The sequence below is a fragment of the Salminus brasiliensis genome, chromosome 17 (genome assembly GCF_030463535.1).
Source record: "Salminus brasiliensis chromosome 17, fSalBra1.hap2, whole genome shotgun sequence".
In the NCBI taxonomy this organism is placed as follows: Eukaryota; Metazoa; Chordata; class Actinopteri; order Characiformes; family Bryconidae; genus Salminus; species Salminus brasiliensis.
The window spans coordinates 30,481,718-30,500,022 of NC_132894.1; the positions used below are offsets into that span (position 1 = coordinate 30,481,718).

Consider the following 18,305-nt stretch of genomic DNA (forward strand, 5'->3'; position numbering starts at 1 on the left):
AAATTGGAAAAAAGTGAAGTATCAATAAGATCTTTAATGCTGAAAAGTTAACAACACTAAGCGACATTAAATGTTGAAGGCACTACCTGGAGACTTCCGCTCATGTACCCTTTACTTACTGATCCTAATGTGAAATCATTGTCATAAATCATCTTAATAACTATGACAAACACACATCACTTGTAATATGTAGCCCAAGTTTCGTGTCTGTTTCTTTGTTGTTGTTCGGCCCAAAGATAATGTGGTGCCCTTTTAGACCCAGGGTCATCTTGAGGTTTCTGTCTGTAAACATTATTAAGGGAGCCATGCCTAGTGATTTTAGTCTTGCTTATATTGGGGCTAGGACATCAGACTTCTCTGTTGTTTTTGCTGCGTCAGGATGAGCACTTGTTAGAGGCCAAGATGTTGGGAAGAGTGTCCCTGTTGAGGTGATAAGGCCTTATTGGAGGAGACAATGATGGAGCCTGAAGATGAAATCACTGTTGCTGGACCAAAGGGGGGTGCAGTGTTTCTCTGATGCCACCAATGTTTATTAATGTTGTCCACTTCCCTTATTTTTAGTTATTAGGATTACTTGGGTTTTAGCAGTTTTGTCAGTGGTGTTGTACCCCGTTTGCCACTGCAATAAGACAATGACTCATTTACATGTACTGTGATTAAATGTATCTTTACAAAAGGCAGAGCTGCTTATGCATTCTTGAAAAACAATAAAAAAACAGATTTTCTTTGCTTTTTACAATTTTACACCAAGATTACAGCAGTTTAGCTCCACGTAATACGGCCCAATAGCTCTGCCAAATAAGGCTCAATAAAGCAAATAAGTAAGTAAATGTATAAATATGTCAGCCAAGAAACAAAAAAGGCTAAAGGGAAGTTAAAAGGCAATGTGAAAACAACATAAACATAATTCAGATAATTTGTTTGCAATAGTTTCAAGATTCAGTATGCTACAACATTGCCCAGCCCAGTAGCATAGCATTTTAAATTGGAAAATTAGCACATTAGCATTAGCTACTAAACACTGGACTTACATTGTCACCAATCTCATCTCTATAAATACACCATTTAAAATGTATTTCTATATCTATATAAATGTATTTCACAATTCAGGTATGCAAATATATATACACACACACACAGCTTGTCAGGTCAAGAGGCTTTATCAGCTCATTTCAGCTATCTAAAGAGTACACAGTGAAACGAAACAGCGTTCCTCCAGGACCATGGTGCAACACAACACAATGCAGACAGTGCAGACTAAAAAGTGTAAATAAATAAAACAGAGACAGTAGTGCAGTAGTCCCTGTCCAGAAGTATTGCCAATAGAATAGGACTCTCTGGAGCAGATAAACATGAACCTGTTGGCACCCTACTGCCTAATTTCAGACATGGGCTAGGGGGGTTTAAAGCCACCCCAGCATTGAACTGTGGAGCAGTGGAGCTTTGTTCTCTGGAATAATGGATGGTGCTCCATCCAATACTTTTGGAATGGGTTAGGGAGTTAGGTGGGGATGAAGTGAGGTGCTGATCATCCAACATCCTGACCTCACTAACACTCTTGTCACTTAATGCAATCAAATCCTCACAGTAAAGCTCCAAAATCTAGCGGAAAGCCTTCCCTGGACAGTAGAGACAGTTACATCCAACAAAAGCAAGATAGTCTTTTTAATACTCTTGATTTCAGAAGAAACAATGAATGATCAGGTGTCCCGATACTTTTGTCAATATAATGTAAATATACAGCATACACTGTACATATATACATTATTTTGGTGCAGAACCACACAAATGTTATAAATGAGACCTTTAAATACATAAATAATACAACTTTAAAGAATTATGTTTGGAATCTAAAAATTTTTTTTGACTTATCAGTATACAAATTACCTTGTAAATTACTGCTGCAGACTGTGCATTCATTGTCTGAGCAGGGATCGTGTTTAATAATGTGAAAGGTACACTGAGTACATACAAGATTTAAATATATAGGCTAGGGGATAAGGCTGCAAAGCTAGAGTGCAAGTTTAAGAGGTCAAAAAAATAAAGGCTTCATCTACCAATATGCCGGTGGGTGCATACCATTAATGCAGGTTTTCTCTCAAGTTACTCCGATAGCTTGTGTGAGGATTTATGTATTTATTAAAGAGGAAATATTTGGACAGATGTACTATTGGTTACCTTCCAAAAATATGTACAAAGTACAAAATGATGCTGATAACGGAGGCCTGTGTTTGGTCAAGATGAAATCAAAGCCAAACATCTCAGTAAAATTGTGGCGCAGGAGAGGCACCTTAAGCTATCAGGTATGTTCATTACACTGGAGCAGCTGACACAACATGCCTCCATTGAATTTTAATCCTCTGATCCCCAGAGAAGAACAGTAAACAGTAATAAGGCAGGTACTTGGAATTCATCACACAGGAGCAAGTAGCTACCTTATTGATATGTAGCTGCTGTAGCTGATGTACTGTATGCACATGGTACCACCGTCTTCTGCCTATTTTGTGGAAGATTTGTGCTTTATTCAAAATGAATACTTTTGAGTACTTTTAGTCAAATATATTATTAGTGAGAAGTTTAAGCATGTGGGAACCACACCAACTCAGCCATGAAGAGGGGGACCATGTAAAGTTACCATGTCGAGTTCCGAGCATTGAACTAGGTGTATTTTTTTCTTTTTTTTTCCCTTAAATTGAATTGATTTGTATTTATTTATGTATTCTTTATATTGTTAATACCTTTTCTTTGTAAGTTATGTTTAATTGACAATAGTTGCCAGAGTAAGGTTTATAAATCTATAGCCACTTTTTTATATTATTGTTTTTAATATTATAGAAAATAAGTAAAAAAGAGGAGAACACAGAGTTGCATCTGATCTCACAAATGCTTTTTGGTTTGAAAGGGCAAAAGTTCACACAGACCCACTCCAAAGTATTGTAGAGAGCCTTTTCAGAAGAGTGGAAGCTGTTATAGCTGTAAAAAAGGGGACCAGCTCTTTATTAGTGGTAATTGATTTAGAATGGGATAAAATGTCATCAAATTTTCTGTAGGTGTAATGCGTAGGTTTTTTTTTTTTTTTTATATTATATATAAGTTATGTTTAATTGACAATAGTTGCCAGAGTAAGGTTTATAAATCTATAGCCACTTTTTTATATTATTGTTTTTAATATTATAGAAAATAAGTAAAAAAGAGGAGAACACAGAGTTGAGAGTTGAATGAAATTGCAAATGTGTTAAACTGTGGCTAAAGGAAAAGCTTGTGTTATTGACAAGTGGTGTATATGACTTACACTAATCACAGTACATCTGGCTTAAATGCATAGTTGTATGTTGCGGTTCCATTGTTATTATATAATACATTGTTTTTATGTAAAAAAAAAAAAAGGAAAAAAAGAAAGAAAAAGACTGCACTATGAGCTTCAAGGCATGGGTTTCCATGGCTGTGCAGCGTCATGCAATCCATACATCACTAAACAGAATGTCAAGCGTTGGATGAAGAGGTGTAAGAAACACCACAACTGGACTCTAGACTCTGGAGCAGTGGAAATAGAGTGACGAATTACATTTCTCCATCTGGCAGTCTGATGAACGAGTCTGGGTTTGCAGAATACCAGAAGAGCATTACCTGCCTGACTGCATTGTGACAACTGTAAAGTTTGGTGGAGGGGGGACAATGATATAGGGTTGTTTTTTAGGAGCTGGCCTAAGTGTCTAGTACCAGTGAAGAGAAAACTTAATGCTTCAGCGTACCAAGACATTTTGGACAACCTTGTTGAAACTTTGTGAAAGTTGGTGAAGGCCCTTTTTTGTTCCACAATAACAGTGCCCCAGTGCACAAAGCAAGGTTGGCATGGTTGGGTCTGTTTGGTGTGGAAGAACTTAACTGGCCCACAAAGAACCTTGACCTCTAACCCATCAAATTACTTGCGTGCCAGGCCCTCTCGACCAACATCTGCGTCTGATCTCACAAATGCTTTTTGGTTTGAAAGGGCAAAAGTTCACACAGACCCACTCCAAAGTATTGTAGAGAGCCTTCTCAGAAGAGTGGAAGCTGTTATAGCTGTAAAAAAGGGGACCAACTCTTTATTAGTGGTAATTGATTTAGAATGGGATAAAATGTCATCAAATTTTCTGTAGGTGTAATGTGTTGGTTTTCTTTTTTATATTATATATATAATATTTCTGTTGTTAACATTAGCATTGTAGCATTGTGATGTTGTTTTCCACTTGCTTAGTTTCAGTACACTACAACAATGCCCAGCTCTATAGCTTAGCATTTTAAACTGAAAAGATATCATAAGTATTAGCTAAAAAAACACTGGGCATACAATGTCACCATAAATACACCCTCAAAAATGTATTTCAACTCACTTAAAATGCTTTCAGATCTTCGTTTGTTTTACACAAGATAATTTGTGTGGTTTAGAATACCACACCACACTTTCTGTAGTCTATAAAGCCTAGCTTTATCACATTACATAGCACAGCTCAGTAACATAGCATGCAAACATAGCAGTTAAACATGAAGTGAATATAAACTTCAACCTAAATGTATTCATTTGAATGGAATGCCTGGTAAAGTTAAATGGAAATGGGGTGTTTGCAAAGCTAACCAGTGGTGGTAAATCCTGGTCCTAAAAGTTAAAATCTACCCAGGATCTTGTTCCAGCTTTTTATGATGTTGAAAGCTTGAATAAATGGAAAATGAAAACATTAAGATAATAATTTAAGGGTTTATTCAGCTTTTACTGTATCAAAAATGTACTGAATTGAGACACCACTGTGTTGTATTACATCTTATGAGGAATTTTGTGAATGGTATCATTTACATTTGTATATTTATGGCATTTAGCTGACGCTCTTATCCAGAGCGACATACAAGGTTATTCATATTACAGAGGCGGGCCAATGTAGTGTTAGGAGTCTGGCCCAAGGACTCTTATTGGTGTAGCGCAGTACAGTCACCCAGACCTGGAATTGAACCCCAGTCTCCCACATGGTGTTGTAACTCAGTGGCAGGTAGTGGTGTTATCTGTTGGGCCACACCAAGAAATCATCCCTAGAAATGTAATGGTATTTATCATGATAATGAAAATATTGTTATTTCACCCAGCCACATAGTCAGAAGTGCCTTCTTCACTGACTTCCAAACACATATGTTGGGCAAATGTCATGTGGGAGTTTTAACATCCTTCCTAAATATACACTTAGAAAATACGCACTGCTGTCCTGTGATTACATTCCCACGTTAGCCCATTAACTCCTAGATGTAAACACTTGTTTCACATCTGAAGTTTACCTGGCAAAAAGGAAAGAGTTCCTCAAGGCACAGTCCCGGGACTCGGACAGCCCATGGTACTCTGACATTGGACTTGTGTATGAAAACCATGTGTGTATAATGTGTAAACCAAAGAAGGGCCAGCGTGTTTAAAAAGGGAAACACTCCTCACTTCCCCAATCTTTTACATCTAAAACAAATGTCAAGACATTTTGCTCATGTACCGTTAGCATGCATATGATTATAATAACATTAGCAGCAATGGAACTCTAACTCCTATCTTCCACAGGCCTCAGGCGAGACGGTTATAAGGAAGCATCTGCTGGATCCTGAAGCAAACTGAGAAGAACTACAAATGCAAATGAACAATAGCGCAGATGTTCAGCTGACGCAACTCTCAGAGACTGAAGTGGGCAAAAAAGAACTGTTCTTGGGTGGAAGACACAAGTCACAGCTTTTGTTGTAGAGATCTGGACAGTCAGTCAGAGGATCACAACATTTAGACACCGTCAGAACAATGTGTGGAGGTTTTTAAGAAGTAGAGCCACAGACATTTAGAACGGGATTGTCTCTGACTTACAGCAAAATCAAGTGAACATGATGAAAGGGGAGATACTAGGCTAACATTGCTAACAAACACTGGACTTAGACTGTCACCATTCTCATCTCTGTAAATACACACTAAAAACATCTGTCAACTCGCACAAAACACATTCAGATCTTTAGTTTATGTCTTTTGCAGACAAATCAGAATACTTCTCCCAAAGCGTAACCATAACTATTTCTGCTTAAATGTTTAACTAAGGTCTATAAAAGGTTCTATGTAGATTTTCAACAGTTTTTGGAAGCATGAATTCATTTTGGCATGTATTTACTGAGACGTAGTCTAGGCTGATCAACTGCTTCTGGGGTCAGTGGTAAATCACAATAATATGATTTTTCACTGAATTATTCCTTTAGTCAGCATTAGCCAGGGCCACTGTTTCTCCTGGCTGTGGGAACTGAGCTGTGCTAGCTTCCGGTTGACCATGGTGATGAAACCAATTATCAAAAGCAATTGATTTTTTCCAAGTATGATTAAAGTCAAATTGGTTGGCATGGAAAACACAAAAGCCTCAGCGTTGCTTTGAAAAATAGTGCATGCTTTGTAATGATTAATAAATTACAACAGGAAATTTGCATTTGACTGAAATAGGGGGAAAGAATCATGAATAATGAAACTGGGTGGAAATGTCCACGCAAAGAGCATAGCAATCATAAACTGCAGCTAATAGACCATTGATAAGTTATATAAGAGCGAGGCAGGGAGGGAGAAAGAAACTATTTACTACTGAAACAAATCATTTAAGAAAGGTATGGTCACCAACCGTCCTCCTGAAGATCTTCCTTCCCATAGGTTTCACCACCAACCCAAATCTAACATTCAGCTAAAAAGGCCTTCTGAAAGCAATGTTTACATGGATCAGGTGGTGCCAAGTAGGGCTGGAGGCAGATACATCTGTTGTAAGATCATTGTTTTAAGCAAAGGCTAGTTCAATAGGTGGGATAGTTGTTTCACTGCTGAAAAGAATGACCAACAACACTGTATCCATTGCGGAGACATAACCCAGACACACTTTGTGACAAAAATGGCCAGCCATGTGGAAGCAAACAGCTGGGACAAGTTGGCAGCCCAAGACAGGCAGTACGCTACACCATAGCCTAGCTCAGTAGTGTAGTATTTTAAACTGGAAACTTAAAGCAGCATTATGTGTGAATTAATTAATTGCAACAGCTATGTCTAGATCTTTTTTTTTTGTCAGTGTTGAAGAATGAACTACAATGCCTGGGATACACTCAGGAAACTGTTAGGGATATAACTGTTATATCATACTGCTTAGTTGTATGGTGAGTAGCATGTTAGTTCGTAGCTAGTCTGTTAACTTAGCTCTAACATATTAGCATGTGGCTAGAGCTGTAGATCTAAACTCTATAAAATAAATGTTTATTTATTATTTAAAAATGTTTTAAATATTGTGCTTTTATCATGTTGAACGCTCTAATAAAATGGAAATATTAGCATGTTCATATGTGCAAGGCCTTTTTTAGCCTCTCCTTATTTTTTTATGTATATAACTGAACCACTCTTCTGAAAGCAATGTCTACATGGATCAGATGGTGCCAAATAGGACTGGAGGAAGATGGATCTCCAGGAGAGGGTCAGTGACCACTGTTTTAAGCAAAGGCTAGTTCAATAGGTGGGATAATTGTTTCACTGCTGAAAAGAATGACCAGTGACACTGTATCCATTGCTGAGACATAACCCAGACACACTTTGTGACAGAAATGGCCAGACATGTGGAAGCAATGGAGACTCATCAAATTAGGAATTTGGCTAATTGGCCAAGGAAAGTGAATTTGTGAATATTATTATTCACAAATTCACAAAATAATAATAATAATTATTTACGACAGCAATAACATCGTTATATATCCCGACCAAATTACATGCCTAGTAATTAGTGCCTTCTTCACTGACTTTAAAAAACGTGTAAATAAGAAAGACAGGTAAGCCTGCTTTACTGTAAATGACCAGTTGACAGGGTAAAGCAAAATACTGGTCAAAGTTTTTTTTTCAGTTTACACTATTTTCCTATTATAAGCATTAATATACATATATTATATATTATTTAATATATATTATATACATATATTATATATAATACATATATATTCATTTTCTTTCATATATTTGTGGACATGATTCCCCTGGTTGCTAGCACCACTATGGTATTAAAAAATGTAATAAATAAATAAATAATTAAAAAAAAATTATAATAATGAAAAATAAGCAGGCTACCCTGTATGTCTGTTTATATTTCGACCATTAATTTAAAAAATAGTGGAATAGTTCCCCTTTGAGCACCTTAATCCAAGGAAAGTGGCAGCAAGGGAAAGCAGAATTCACCATCCATCCACTACCGTAGTCATTATCATCAACGTCACTGTCTGCGATTATTATTTTATTAAATAAATAAATAAATAAATAAATAAATAAATAAAAACACCCCACACGCAGCTGGCCCACCTACAGCCACCTGAGAGCAGTGTGAGGTGAGTGAAAGGGCAAGGCTCTCCCCCTCAGAGCCAGGACCGGGACGAGAGACGAGCCAACCCCTCAGTGCAAAGCCTTCAGACTTCAGGTCAGCTGACAGGCTCGCACTGGAGCGTTTTCCCCAACGCCAGGAGCGAAAACACCCACATCCAACTCCAGAAAAGCCCGTTTTAGTGAGTCTACAGGATCACCACAGCCTGGCAGAGGGAGGAGATGGACGGCGGGTCCGAGCTTTCGCCGGGCTGACAGAGATGGAGAGGGTTCTCGTGCTATTTTGGAAGAAACGAGGCACTCGAATGGGGGTTAAACATGTGCCGCTGCGGATTTCCCAGAGAAAGATGAAGTTTCAATGAAGAAGCGGCGACGAGAGGAGGCTGGCGGTGCTGAGAGAAAAGTTCGCCCGCAGCCATGTCGACCAACAGCAGCGACGTCGGCAGCCTTGAACACAACTTCCCAGCTCTTATCTTCGGCATATTGCTCATTACAGCCATCATCGGTGGGAATGTGCTCGTCTGCCTCAGCGTCTATAAAGAAAAAGCTCTGAAAACCACCACCAACTACTTCATCGTCAGCCTGGCTGTGGCGGACCTGCTGCTGGCGGTGCTGGTTTTGCCACTTTATGTCTATGCTGAGGTATGATAACACTTCCACTAACAGAGAGCTTAGATGGTTACAGTCGTGTTCAAAGCTGAGCTGGTTGGGTTTATGTGGGATATATGGAAAAATATTGAATATTTGACCATTGATATGCAAGTTCTTCCAATGCAATGAACCATATGGATGCCCACATCAAAGCGATACAATAAAGATCTACATTTAAACTTAACTAAACCTTAACTTAATGAAGTAAAGTGCAAAATAAAAATAGAATAAGTTACATTTAAGTTAAATTTAAGTTAAAAATAAAATATAAAACTATGAAAATATAGAAATATAAGCAAAAAAAATATATATGTATATATATATACATATATATATGTAAAATGTATATATATATATATACAGATGAAATAGTGCATGTCTGTGTGTGTGTATATATATATATGTATGTATGTATACATATGTACATATTTATCTGTATGTGAGTGTATGTGTGAGTTAAAAAGAAATATTTTCGTTATTGTCCGTAGTGAGTTTTCCGCGAGCCATGGTTGTGTATTGTAGTGGGTGAGGGTCCAGTTTGTGTATGTAGATATTTTAATTTGGTGTCCTAGTCCCTGTCCCCATTCAGGGCACGGATGGCTCGTATCACTCCAAGCTACTAATAAGCCTTAAAGGTTTATAACTATGCCACATATGTAATTCCTTCATTTTAATCACTTTCAAGCTAAATCAAGCTAAACGTGTAACATATGAGAGAAAGACAAAGGGGGAAACTCGGTGAACGCCTGGATCCTCCAGCCTGTAATCAGTCCTCCTGATTTAGGCCACTTATCCGATCCTGTTAGCCTCAAGTTACCACCACGGGTTTAATCTGTCCGGCTTGTTGCCCATCAGCACTGTCTAATGGTGCTTGAAAGGGGCTGAAGGTCTCTGGGTCTGAAAGTCAACCTCAGGTTGGATGTTTAGAAGTGGGCAGGAGTTTGGGGTTAGGCTTCCTTCAACCCACTCCCATTTACATGCTCTCCTGGGTAAGGGGGGTTTGTCTGCATGGGCAAACTGAAGGAAGTCTCTGAAATGGGGCATGGATAAGCCGATTGACCTTCAGCCCGTTTGTGTTCCTGGCATGCTTCGTTCCCCTGTGGTGCAGGCAATGAAGGCAATAAATGAAGGCGTGAATACGATTGTGGGAAATGGAAATATTTACACATTGTGCTCTGTCTAGTTTCAGGGTGGTGTCTGGTCCCTGAACATGGTTGTGTGTGACTGGCTGATGGCTATGGATGTGATGCTTTGTACAGCCTCCATATTCAATCTGTGTGCGATCAGCATTGACAGGTTTGTATTTTGTGTCGTATTCATGCCTTACTGTTAAGAACTGCCATCATTGAATCTGTGAACATCTGAACGTTTCTCTGAACAAAACATGTGGGACTGGTTTCCCAGACAAGGATCAAGCCTAGCCGTAGTCTTCTCAGAATCAGAATCAGAATCAGAATCAGACTTTATTGGCCAAGTATGCTTACACATACAGGAAATTTGTAACAAGAAGTAACAAACACACCCAACCTTCACACCAAACACACCCAACCTTCACACCAAACACACACACACACACACACACACATTGACATACACGCACAGACACACCTGTAAACTTAACATGTGCAGAGTTGTATTTTTAAAGTAAAGTGCTAAGTGCAGCAGTAAAGAACAGAACAGTGCAGACTGGATTAATTAGATATAAATATCGAGAACAGAGGAGTCACTGGTTGAGACGGTAGTACAGGTTGTTCTGAGACACTATCAGATAAATAAAGTGCAGTACAGAGAAAGGAGAGTGAGAGAGCATCTGGATAGGATGTATGTATGTAGTAGACTGTATACAGAAAGTATTGTTGTAATGTTCAGCTGTTAATGAGCTGTTCTCCTCCTTTGACTGCAAACAAATATCCATTCAAAATGCTGTGCGGTCCGGGACGAGTCTTAATCCATGTCCTGGAATCTGGCCCCTTGGTGTTCACCGCACCAAGAGTGTATTAAATGTTTTGCCATAGTATCAACGGATGTCCAGCATTTTGATCCTGTGATACTTCCCCTGATACGGGTGTCAGAATCAAAGTCAGAAAGTCTATTAAAATGGACTTTGCTCTATTTCATTCAACGTGAATATCCTATATAGATCGATTAAGTTGATTGTACAGCTATGAGATAAAAATTGAGGACACCCCATGAAAAGATAAAAAAAAAATATTGGGATACCTGCTCATGGGTTGTTTCTTTCAAAATCAAGGGTATGAAAAAAGAGGTTATGCTTCTTATTTTGAAGTAACTGTCTCAACCGTGTAGAGAAGGCTTTCTACTACATTTTGGAGCACGAAGTCTGAGACAAGAGCTGGATGCAATTCCCCCAACTCATCCCAAATGTATTGGATGGAGCGCTATCATTTCAGAGAACACAGTTGTTCCACTGCTCCACAGCTCACTGCTGGGGGCTTTATGCCCCTCTAGTCCACGTCTGGCATTAGGCATGGGGCCAATGGGTTTATGTTTATCTGGCCTAGAGAATCCTCTTTTAATGGCAGTACGTCTGTACAGGGACTACACAAGCTGTGTCAGCAATGGGTGCAACTTAAAGTCCATTCATTAGAAAGGGTGTCCACAAACATTTGAACATTTGTTTTCTTTATTTTCACAATATTGTGAGATGGAGGTAATATGCCTAAAAACATTTAACTTTAAAAATGTAAATGCATCTACAATCTTTTTTCTAAATGCATTAGAGAACCTTTAGGATGTACCACTCCATGGTGATGCCACTCAATTCAGCACTGCTAGGCTGGCCTGACTTGGCTATATTGGCAGTTGTTTTAAATGTTCGCCGCCTTAGAGAGTTTTTTGGATCTGGCCGTGGTGATACCACTCACCTTCAACTGTCTGAGGTTTAAGTAGGACAAGCTACCCCAAAATCTTCTCTAACCACAGCTGATGGGCTGCACCTGATTCTAATTTCATATATTTAAGGACGCTTATGAAGTAATATGTGGGGGAGTTTTAACTATTTTTTCCTTTTTGTACTTCTATTAATTACATTTTAATACAAATGTATTTAATACAATTATGTGTTTAGTTTTATTACCTCCATCCCTTTGTATGTTCAAATGAAGATCAAATGTCCGATGTCAGATGTTTAAATAAGTAAAAAAAAAAAGACATATTCATGGGACGTCGCAATTTTCCACATAACTATAGATATGCACTTATATGGGTATATATGCAGATACTGACACCAACACACAATCAGTAATAAAAAGTAGAGCTTGTGATTACATCGACTTGGGTAAGCATTACAGAGATATATAAAAGTAATTTTTAGGGATACAAGTGCAGTAAAATGAATAAAATAAATATATTTTAGCTTCATAGCCCAGTTCTCAGTATCCAGAAAGTAATATAATGAAATCTAATAACATTTGATATGACTTTCATATCATCATACATCCCTAGTTAACGTATTACGAAGTTCAATAAGCATTCAGCCTTAATCAGTATGGAATTTAACATGCCTCTCCACATCCCTGTTGTTTGGTACTGTGCTTTCTTCTGGCTCTCCCTTCGACAGGTTCATAGCCGTGTCCATACCGCTCAACTACAACCGAAAACATGTTGATCATCGGCAGATCATCCTGCTCTCTGCCACCTGGCTCCTGGCCTTAGCCGTGGCCTCCCCTGTTATCTTCGGCATAAACAACGTCCCGCACAGGGACCCGACAGCGTGCAAGCTGGAGGACGACAACTACGTTGTGTACTCGTCCGTCTGCTCCTTCTTCATCCCCTGCCCCATCATGCTCCTGCTGTACTGTGGGATGTTCCACGGCCTCCGCAGGTGGGAGGAGGCCCGCAAGGCCAAGCTGAGGAACAGCATCCAGGCCTGCCGCAAACTGCAGCATGCCGCGGCGGCTGCTGCCCTGCCACCCCTGGCCGCTCTTCCGGCCTCATTGCCCCGTGTAATTCAGCAGGACCTAGCCCAGTCCAGCGTGGACGACCTGGATTATGACATGAAGCCCAGCTGCCCTTTGCCACCAGAGTACCATAACAGCCCCATTCAAACGGTGGCCTACACAGAGTTTCAGAACACAGCACAAAGGAAGAAGAGGGCTAAGATCAATGGCAGGGAGAGGAAAGCTATGAGGGTCCTACCTGTTGTCGTGGGTGAGTGTTTATATTTAAGAATTCAGAAGGGATAATGCATCTTATCATATCATATATAAGGTATGTGAAAAAAATAGGACACCTAATATATTTAAACATTTGGACATTTGCTCTTCAAGTTACGACGTCCCTACATTTATTACTACTTGAATGTTGCCACAGTTGAAGCCAAAATACATCATCTACTCTCAGAAAGATTTTCATGGGAGGTGTGCAGAGAGGAGACTCTTGCTGTAAAAACAAAATCAGGATCAGAGTGTCAGTATGTTTAAATATGTTTAAAACAACAAATACTCCTGAGGTTTTATAAAAGAAGGCATCAGCATAAAGGTAGGAGCATATGCAGACACTGTTCAGTGCTGGGACCAGACATGTGCTCCTAGTTTTACAGAAATTACCTTGGATCTCTGAAACACCCCACATAAATAATTTGAGTCATTTTCTTCATGTCAGCCAGATGGGTTTAATTTTTTATGAATATATGTTTTGAGTGGCTGTTGACCACGAAGATATCTGCAGAAAATACTAAGAATATTTGAAAATCACCAAAAAAATTTATCCTGGCAAGTGTGCCCATTTTCCTCTATTTGTGAAATGTCCTGGCATGTACTTCCCACCAGTCCTTCATACAGTTAATTAATAATCCAAATAATTATAAAACAACAAATGAATTAATCTCCAGATAATGACTACTGCCAATTTCTGGATTAACCCAGAAACCCTAAAGTATACTTTGACAAGTTTCATCAGACTCTGATCACGCATTCCTTCCCTGCCTCATTGCTTGGTATATTTTAAAGTATATTATGAAAAATGTAAAAAAAAAAAACAACTAATTGTAATTTGTTTTTTTAACACACCATATTGTAATATGTAATTGAGCACCTGTGTACCACTCTGAAAGATATTCCGCAACAACTTTAAATGAAATTCATAACAGGTCTGCTGTTTCAGACAAAAATGTGCCTCTGCAGAGTGTCATAATAGCATCTACTGAGCGATAAAGCTGTCACATGAGTTGCTGCATTCTGCATGTGCGCAATGCTAAATGACTAACTGGGCTAAACCCTTAAATCCAATTGCTATGTAATGTTTTCATGGTGTGTTAAGCTGATTCCAGCCCTCATTAGCATCTAGACATTTAGAGGCGGGTTAACATGCTGTGGCGTCATTGCATTCATAAATTTCACTGAAAATCAAATTACTGTTGCAAATTGCAAAAAAACCAGTATTTTCAGGTAGATTGAAATTATAACCCCCCCAGGGGTACAGTTCTTGTTAAAATAATGGGATAATCTGTCAAATCTTGCACTCTGGCATTTATTTGTTGCAAAAACCCAACATATTTAATGTGCCATTACTTTAGTTTCAGTGTGTTTAATAAAATTGCATAGATGCAAAACACCAAAGCACCTCTGACCCATCAAGGCATGCGCTCCACAAGACCTCTGAAGGTGTCCTGTGGTGTCTAATATGTTAGCAGCAGATCTTGTAGTCCTGTAAGTTCTGAGGTGGGGCCTCCATGGATTATATCAATGAACCTTGGGTGCCCATAACCCAGTCGCCAGTTCACCGGTTGTATACTTGGACCACCATCAAGACCTGCCTGATGTTTTGGAGATGCTCTAACCCAGTCATCTGGTATTCGCAAATTGGCCCTTGTCATTACACTTACACTCTGCCTTTTTTCCTGCCTCCAAAACATCAACTTTAAGAACTGACTGTTCACTTGCTGCCTAATGTATAGATCCCACCCCAGATAATCAATGTCATACACATAACTGATCAGTGGTTTTAATGTTATGGCTGATTGGTGAATATTCACTTACAAAATCAACAATACCTGTCATTCGAACAGGGGTTCCCAAGCTTCTGTATACAAACAGATTTATTTCCTAATGACATACAAGCTACGAACAGTCATGTAAGGATTTCTTTTCAAAACGCTGACACCCACCAAGTGGCATAACTTCATGTTCTGACCTTGAATAATATTCGAAAAACTTTTAGCCCGTTATACTTTCTCCTCCAGAGTTCAGCTCCACCAGCAGTTATTTATAGAAATCTCATCTTCATTTTCTGAATAATTCAGGACGCCGTAGATAAAACACATTCATAAAATGTCTGCATTGAGGCGGTTTATGCAGTGGCTAATGGTTTTCATTAGGTTATTTGTGTTGGCACTGTAACGTCAATTTCACAATAGACTTATAGGCCGGGCTTACATAATGCAGAATTAATGACTGTGACGCCAGTGGCATTACTGAATTATCCAAAGCTTTCTGTGCAAACTTGCCACCTTGCTGTAATTCTGGCTAATTCGTCAGCCTCCCCATCTTTTTCAAGAAGGGGAGGGAGAGCATACTTTTACCAAAGTACTGACTTTTCAGAACAATTCCCAGGTTTATTGTATGATAATTACATTGTAAAGTTCTGTCTGTTTGATCTTAAAGAAACATTCTAGTTGGTGGTGGATGGTATAGTAAAAATATCTCACAAAATTTACATATTTAATATTTTATGAATATTTTTTCATGACACAAAATATTTGTTGTGGTATTTTGATGCTAATTGACTGTTTATTTTTTGCTTGATTCGTATTTTTTAGCCTGAATTGCAGAGATACAGTTACTTGGGAGGTGACTCACCTTGGGTTCTCTAGTGCCACAGCTGTCTAAGGTTTTTGCACTATGCAAAAAGTTTGCAAGTTTGAATCCTAGCAATGTCACAGCCAATACTAACAAATCCACAGATTTTGGCCAATACAACAGTCAGACTCTACTTTATACCCCTCTAACTGATACTTGTCTCCAGGCATGGTGACTCATAACCTCTTATTCTATTGGCAGTGCTTTTCTATGCAGCATACGGTACAGAACAGAACTGGTACCTTTCTGTTCACCTGAGTAAAAACACTGTAAATGTACCCTCAACGGTATAACAAGGGTTCAGGTGGTTGGTGAAGCATAGTGGGTGATAACACTGCCATGGACTTTCAGTCTGATTCCCTAGATGGGTAAGCACACCACACTAAAACAGTTCAGAGTCCTTAGGGAAGACTCCTAACTTTACATTCTCCTCCCTGTATAACATGATTCAGATGTATGTCTCTCTGGAAAAGAGATTTGGCAGCCAAATGCCAAAGCGTTTCATATACCAGTCCTTATTTTACATATCCTAAAGCACCTCCCCACTGCCATCAATTATAAATGTGTATTGATATCGTCACTGTCCCCTAAAAACCTTGTACCATCCACATAATGTGAATGTGGCGGATGGTCTTTACAGTGTAGAGTGGACCAATAGAAATTCTCCACTTGGAATATAATCTTTTTACATTGACTTCATTGAAAATGAAGAAGGTTCCCCTTTTCCTGTAAAGGTGCCATTTTGAAGATACAAGGCTTTTTTTTTATTACAGCAACAATATCTTGATGCAACTGCCCGCTGGCTTTGAATACAAGCTTTTGGGGCTGCGTATTGGCAAGAACCTGGCAATAAGATTTATATCACGATACAGGTGTTACAGTCAAATTCTCTGAAAACTGTCATAGTATAAAAACACCATCTGAGTAAAAGAAAAGTGGAACCCTAGGATCTGAATACAACCAGAGTACAACTCTGCAATCTAGTGGTCAGGGTTTAAACACAACAAAAGATGAATCCTTGTCTGCCGCTGTTCTTGTTCATGTAAACTTTTCCTAAACTATGAGAATTGATGCAGTATTGCCAAACATAATATCCCTATATTTCGATATCAATATTTAGGTTTAATACCTATTTGGAGTAAGCACATTTTCTGGGTAACTGAGCACAGCACAGCACAGATGTGGCAGATGAAGACTAGGCTGCAAACCCTGAAGTTCTCCTGTTTAAATGGAAGTTGTGATTATTAAACTGCACTTTTTCCTGTGACTGCAGGTGCTTTCCTCTTCTGCTGGACTCCATTCTTCGTGGTTCACACAACACGGGCCCTGTGCGAGTCATGTGACATTTCTCCCCACTTAATGAGCACGGTAACTTGGCTGGGTTACGTGAACAGTGCGCTGAACCCTATCATCTACACCGTCTTCAACACAGAGTTCCGCAAGTTCTTCCGCAAGTTTTTACACAGCTGCTGCTGACACCCAGCCAGCCAGCCAGCCAGCCAGCCACCAGACTAATACACGATGCCATTGATGATTGTGAAGAATGAGCACATAGTAATACGTTCATTTACTGCAAGTCTTCACTGTCACGCAAAACCTTGCATCTCCATTTGTGTGGGTTTCTTTTTCTCTTTACAACGTCAGAATTCCACGATGATCGGACCAATAGAAAAGCTCCAAAATGGCTTGGAATAAACTATTTTTACACTGACTTCCATTTACGAAGTTAAGAAGTTTTTTTTCCTTCTCTTGTTGGAGATACGAGGGTTTCGTGTGACAGCAATGATGTGAAACCTTTGTCTGCGCAAACATGTAACTACATTGTTTTACTTATTCTTAGTTGACTATTGCCAATACTTTCTATGCCTGCGACAGCGAAATGTATGTTTGGCAATTGATTGTGCCTAGCGTTTACTATGTCCACGTTTTATGTGGAGAGCGTTTTAAGTAAAGGTCATCGATTGGGGATACTCAATGATGCTTATGATGGTTAAACTGGTTACAATTTGCTTTAAAGCACTCCATATTTTCTATGATATATCCGAATGAATGTACAGTTTCTTCCACACTGCAGTAGCACACCAACTACCATACTGAGCCATATCCTGATTACAAGTTTTCTCCTCCTCCTGCCTTGTTTGCAGAGTTTATTTGGTAACTAGGGCATGCTTTGCTGAATGGGCAGACCTGACTTTCATATAACATCACTAAGTACTTTGTCACAATTTCTAGACCTCATCCTGGGCTTACATTTGTGATTGCAATGCAAGGCAAACTTGATTCCCTTAAACTCTACACTTTATTATTCCATTATTAACCTTAAGACTTAAAGTCTTTTCAGTTTAAAGCTTAATTACAACATATGCCCACATATTGCACAGGTATTATAAAACTACACAACAGCCTACAACAGCCTACGAACAGAATCAAAAGCTCTCACTTCAGCTTAGACTGTTCTTAAACTGCAGGAT

The 18,305-nt window shown here is 39.0% G+C and overlaps 1 protein-coding gene across 1 annotated transcript; it reads left to right on the forward strand.

The window, feature by feature from the left end:
• The first annotated feature begins 305 nt into the window (after positions 1 to 305).
• Positions 306 to 17,491, forward strand: drd4b (dopamine receptor D4b). Its single transcript, XM_072660471.1, has 5 exons — positions 306 to 321; positions 8,781 to 9,007; positions 10,200 to 10,312; positions 12,597 to 13,186; positions 17,108 to 17,491. Exons 1-5 carry the CDS (start codon positions 306 to 308, stop codon positions 17,308 to 17,310), a joined length of 1,149 nt encoding a protein of 382 aa, XP_072516572.1. The 3' UTR covers positions 17,311 to 17,491.
• The last annotated feature ends 814 nt before the right edge of the window (positions 17,492 to 18,305 follow it).

Bases quoted from the DNA above. Each gene is read 5' to 3' on its own strand.
- drd4b (XM_072660471.1), top strand. The intron at 10,313-12,596 runs GTTTGTATTTTG...TCCCTTCGACAG, and splicing joins TGTGCGATCAGCATTGACAG to GTTCATAGCCGTGTCCATAC. The intron at 13,187-17,107 runs GTGAGTGTTTAT...CTGTGACTGCAG, and splicing joins GGTCCTACCTGTTGTCGTGG to GTGCTTTCCTCTTCTGCTGG.